At 45.9% G+C, this 5,233-nt stretch overlaps 1 protein-coding gene across 1 annotated transcript; it reads right to left on the bottom strand.

Moving 5' to 3' along the window:
* Positions 1–4,144: 4,144 nt before the first annotated feature.
* LOC141039225 (uncharacterized) lies at positions 4,145–5,233 on the bottom strand. The gene has a single exon (XM_073506562.1). It carries the CDS (start codon positions 5,231–5,233, stop codon positions 4,145–4,147), a length of 1,089 nt encoding a protein of 362 aa, XP_073362663.1.

The raw sequence follows: 5,233 nt of genomic DNA, 5'->3' as shown, positions 1-5,233 counted from the left end.
ACTGATTGAGGTGTACACTTATTAGGGGTGGGCTTGTTTCATGTAGATTAATGGAGAAGTAGAGAAAATAGTACCTAGAAATTCTTTGCAATGAGCTTCAGCTCTTGTAACCCACTTTCTAAGTGTTCCTTTTATTTGGTACATGTTCTAAGTACCAATCTTAAGAAAAATTCATTCTGCAGAAAGTACGACCAGACACAGGAAGCTGCGTGGGTACTGGTGTGTCGATCTGCAAACCAAGACATGAGCAGTAGGACAGTGGCACCATAGACCTTTTCCCATTCGAGTTACCCATGTTATTCCCTTCCTCCTGTCCCAACATCACTGAGAAGTCGATGGAGTCTCCGCTTATAGTTTGCCAATTGGTCTCTCAATCTGTCATGTAACCACTCCCTGTGTAAACTAATACAAGAGCGTTTAGATCACTAGTAGTGATCTAAACGCTCTTATATTGGTTTACGAAGGGAGTAGTTGTTTATCAATCGAAGTGAAAATTATTAATAAATTCCTAAACCAAGTTCAACAAACCTAAAGATGTGCTCACCAATTGATCTGTCCTGGTGCCCCACCACTCGGACGAGCTCGGCGTCCTCCTGATATGAAAATGATGGGGCGGATCCACATGGACTCAACACGAGTCAATCTATGTAAGCTCTAGTCATACTCGATGAGAAACCACTCCGTCACACCAATGCTTAGTGTCACTGCCCTCCCGCACTGGCTGCGAAATTGTGCAACGGAATAGGTCCACGGGGTACCCACCAGAACAGCGTCGCGTCGCGTCCTCCACCCCACTGGTCATGGCGAGTTCTGTGACATGCCCTTACGGACAACCACACCTCCTCGCCCAGTCACATTTGTCGCTCGCTACCTTACTTCATCTTCGGTGCTCGCCGGTCATGGGGATGGCAGACGTGAGGCGAACGGCGACGGCGATGGTGGATGAGCAGAGAGGAGAGGAAAGGACATGGCTTCGTGGGTGCTGGTGGGGGGGATGAGAATAGACGTTTAAACGGGCTACTCAAACCAGTGCACTAGTCGTATGCAAGATCCCGGACAGACAAACCACGGCCGGCCTAGCTAGTTCTGCGGAGCAGCGGCCCAAAAGGCAAATGAAGACGCCCATAGAACGTACTATGGATGCATCGAACGGCCAGCAACATCGAAGCATTGTGGAGGCTCCTAGCTAGCTCAGTTTTACTGTTTTGTAATTAGTGGGACCAATCTTGCATGCTTAGCTGTTTTAAATGCTTGGAAATTATTACTCCCTCTATCCCAATATAAGTGTCTCAACTTTGTATTAACTTTAGTGTAAAGTTGTACCAAGTTTGACACAGTTATTTTGGGATGGAGGGAGTATTTCCCAACAATCACGGGGGCGCTGTATATATCACTCAAAGGCTCAAATGGCAAGTTACATCACGGAATACAACGAGAGGAGAGGTATAGGCACCAAGACACTGCAGCCTCCCTACTCATGGGGTCCTTAAATCTGAAGGATCCAAACGTAAAGTCTGCAATAATGTTGCGACGAGTATCTATGGGAGAGTGTAGCTCGTTGCGAAAGACACGAGCGCTCCTGGAGGCCCGGAGCTTCCAGAGGATGGCGAGGGCGACAGTGGGCCAAATGTTGATGTTGAGGCCGACCGGCGTTGTGGTATTCCAAACGAGGTTGATGGAGTGAGGTGGTTGCAGCCCCAAGAGGCACCAGACCTGTGTCGCGCGTCGGCGAAGGATGGCGAGGTGCGTCACATCCTCATGAGTGATGTCGCACTGCGGACAGTCCGAGTCAGAGGAGAGATGGTCTTGCGATGTAAGTTCGCCATCTTGCTAAACCTATCACGACAAAGAAGCCAGTCGAAGATCTTGTCCTTGGTAGGAGCCTTGGATCTCCCTTTAGTGCCGGTTGCATTACGAACCGGGACTAATGTGCCCGGTTCGAGCGTGTAGGGCGTCGGGAAGGCATTAGTCCCAGTTCAAATGGGACCTTTAGTCCCGGTTTGAGACACGAACCGGGACTAAACACCCTTTAGTCCCGGTTCGTGTCTCAAACCGGGACTAAAGATTAGACCTTTAGTCCCGGTTTGAGACACCAACCGGGACTAAAGGGTGCGATGATCTTTAGTCCCGGTTCGTGTCTCAAACCGGGACTAAAGGGGTTCTGAAATTTGTTTTTTGTTTTTCCATTTGTTTTCTGTTTTTAGTTTCTGTTTTAAATTGCTTATATCTTTTAGGATATTTGATGTTTTTGAGTGATTCTTTTTGCATTAGATTAAAATTTTGTCTAGTTTCTGTTTGTGCCATTAGTTTTCAAATTTGAATGATTTAAATATGAATTTGTTCAAATTTTCTTCATACCCTAGATTGTGAATAATTTGAGTTTGAAAATAGGTTTCAATTTAATTCTTTTTGCTCCTAGTCACATGTCAGATTGTTGCCACAGTAAGATTTATTTGGTTATTTTTAGATTAATTTAAATTAGGATTTTAATTAAAACAGCACTACTTTCCTTATAAAGGTGTTTTAGTCCTTTAATTGTTGTTTTCAATTATATTTAGTTAAAAATTAGTTCTTTTTGCCACTTTAATAGAACGTGACTCTGGCTTGGTTAACCTTAGTTGTGACTCTGGCTGGGACGGTGCTAGTAGATGTAGTCGACGGTAGGATTGGATGGACACCATCCCGGACTAAAGGTGTTCAAACTCTACCACCCCCCCCCCCCCCCCCAAGTGTGTATCGCCATTTTAGTTTTGAAAAAAACAAAAGAAAATAATGAAAGCTTCAAAAATGAAAATCCTTCGAGTTGTAGTTATGTTACAACATCTACTAGTTAGGAAAATAAAAAAACTTAATTCGGACATGTTTTGCAAAAAAGTGTTATGAAAAAGTAAAACGGCTATAACTTTTGCATACGATGTCGAAAAAAGTATAATATATCAAAGTATTCAGCAGGATAATCTGGATCTGATTTGGACGGCCATAGGCCATTTTGCAAATTTTAAGAATCCTGAAATTCTCAAAGGAAAAAATGTTATCCTCAAATTTATGTTTTTTTGAATTTTTGGTCAAACTTTGGTCAAACGGTGGACAAACTACTTATTCAAGAAAATATTAGTGTTACTAAGTAATTATTGGTTTTAAGAATAATAGTTTCAAACTCAAACGGTGAAACTTGTGACTTCATGCTCAAGTTCAACTCCTAAGGGTTAATTAGATTGACAGCTTACTATTGTCAAGAAAACAACAAGTGCGGACTTGGAAACAAGGGGGATTAGAACTCGGAAGTGAAGCGTGCTCAGGCTGAAGTACACTAGTAGAAAACAGGGCTTTGGTCACAGGGCAGTATTCACATTAGTCCCAGTTCAGTCATGAACCGGGACTAATGTGAGCATTGGTCCCGGTTCGTGCGGTTAAGGCATTAGTCCCGGTTCACCTGGGCCCTTTAGTCTCGGTTGATGCCACGAACCGGGACTAAAGGGTGCGATGCCCATTAGTCCCGGTTGGTGGCACCAACCGGGACTAATGGGCTTTGAGGCATTAGTACCGGTTCGTGGCACGAACCGGTACTAAAGGTCCCATTATCAAACTCTACCCCCCCCCCCCCCCCCCGGTGGACCGCCTTTTTAGTTTTAGAAAAAACAAAAGAAAATGATGGAAATGTCAAAAAAAAATAAAAAAAAAATAAGTTTCCCATCTGATATGTGGTCTAGTTGTTGGGAAAATTTACAAATATGAATTTCGACTTTATTTGCAAAATCTCTCTGGAATTTGTAAAATGGGCATAACTTTTGCATACGAACTCGGATTAAAAAAAATTATATGAAAAATCATCTACTCGAAAAGCTACATCCGAATTTCTTCGAAGTCCACACCTTCCTCTTGCACATACTCTTTGGCTACAAACCTCGCTTTGTGCTTCATGCACCCTTCAACATCTTTCTTGACCTTAAATTCCCACTTGAGCTCCATAGCTTTTTCATTGTTGGGAAGATCCACAAGCTCCCATGCATTGTTGTCGTGGATCGACCTCAACTCTTCTTTCATAGCCTGGCGCCAATACTCCATCATATTTGCGTCCTCAGATTTTGCCGGTTCCTCGGCACTTGATAGACACCATCGCCCACTCCTTTTCACCTTTACCAGGTCAATCGTCCATAGCACTGACATAAGTTTCGGAATCACTCCCCGCATCTGTAGCTTCGACACAGGTTTCCGAATCACGATCATGATGGAAAACTTTTTCTTCCGCAAGCTCGACAATTTCTTTAGTCAACGCTTGAGAATCTGGATCCTCCTCGTCCACCAGTTTACACATCAACATCATGTCACCATCATCTCCTTGCTGGGCAATGAGCGCCTTCTGCTTCGGTGCTTCCTCACAGTCAGCCTTGAAGTGACCGAGGAGGCCACAGTTATAACACCTCACTTTCCTGATGTCAAACTTTCTCCTCGGTGGTGCAGCCTCATCGTCCGAGTCGGCAAAGTTCTTTCTCGCCGATCGCTGCTTCCCCTTCTTCTTGCTGCTACTCGTGGATCCGCCTTGCTTTTCCTTTGACAAAGCGACCCACTGCGCCCTTGTGAGCATCACAAGCTCGTCATTCCTCCCGTCCCCAAGACTGTACCGCATCCGCTCATCGTGAGCCTTGTACCGTCCGACAAGATCGTCGATGGAGAGACTCGCGAGATCGACGCACTGCTCGATCGCCGTGACAATTTGCAGGTACCGGGGAGGGGCTGCACGCAAGAACCATCGGACAACCGAGGTCTCCGTGAGGTTTTCTCCAAGCGCGCGAATACGATTGACGAGAGTTGCCACCCGTGAAGCGAACGCGTCTACGGACTCATCGTCGCCAATGACCAAAGTCTCATAGTTCCTTAGGAGAGTTTGAAGATTGGCTTGCTTGACGTGGGTGTGTCCCTCGAACATGAGCTTCAAAGTATCCCACGCCTCTTTCGCCGTTTCTTTGGCAATTAGGTGTTGTAGGACATCCATCGGCATCACCGAGTAAATCGCCGACGCCGCCTGCCGATCCTTCCGGTGCTCAGCTCCCTCCTTCTTAAACGCGTCACCTCCTGGGTCGACCGCGTCCCATAGCTCGTTGGCGCGGAGACCACACTCCATGAGGGCCTTCCAAACCCTGAAGTTCTCGCGATCAAACCTTGGGTACGACGAACCGGGCACGGCAAGTACTTTAGCCGCGTCGGACGCTTCCACGATCTCCTCGCCCACCAT

The sequence above is a fragment of the Aegilops tauschii genome, chromosome 1, assembly GCF_002575655.3.
Source record: "Aegilops tauschii subsp. strangulata cultivar AL8/78 chromosome 1, Aet v6.0, whole genome shotgun sequence".
In the NCBI taxonomy this organism is placed as follows: domain Eukaryota; kingdom Viridiplantae; phylum Streptophyta; class Magnoliopsida; order Poales; family Poaceae; genus Aegilops; species Aegilops tauschii.
Note: the sequence above shows the minus strand (reverse complement) of the source record. Positions and strands in the feature narration are given on the sequence as shown.

What these genes read in the sequence shown, in the direction of transcription:
- LOC141039225 (XM_073506562.1), bottom strand. Translation starts at nt 5,233, where the DNA reads ATGGTGGGCGAGGAGATCGTGGAAGCGTCCGACGCGGCTAAAGTACTT.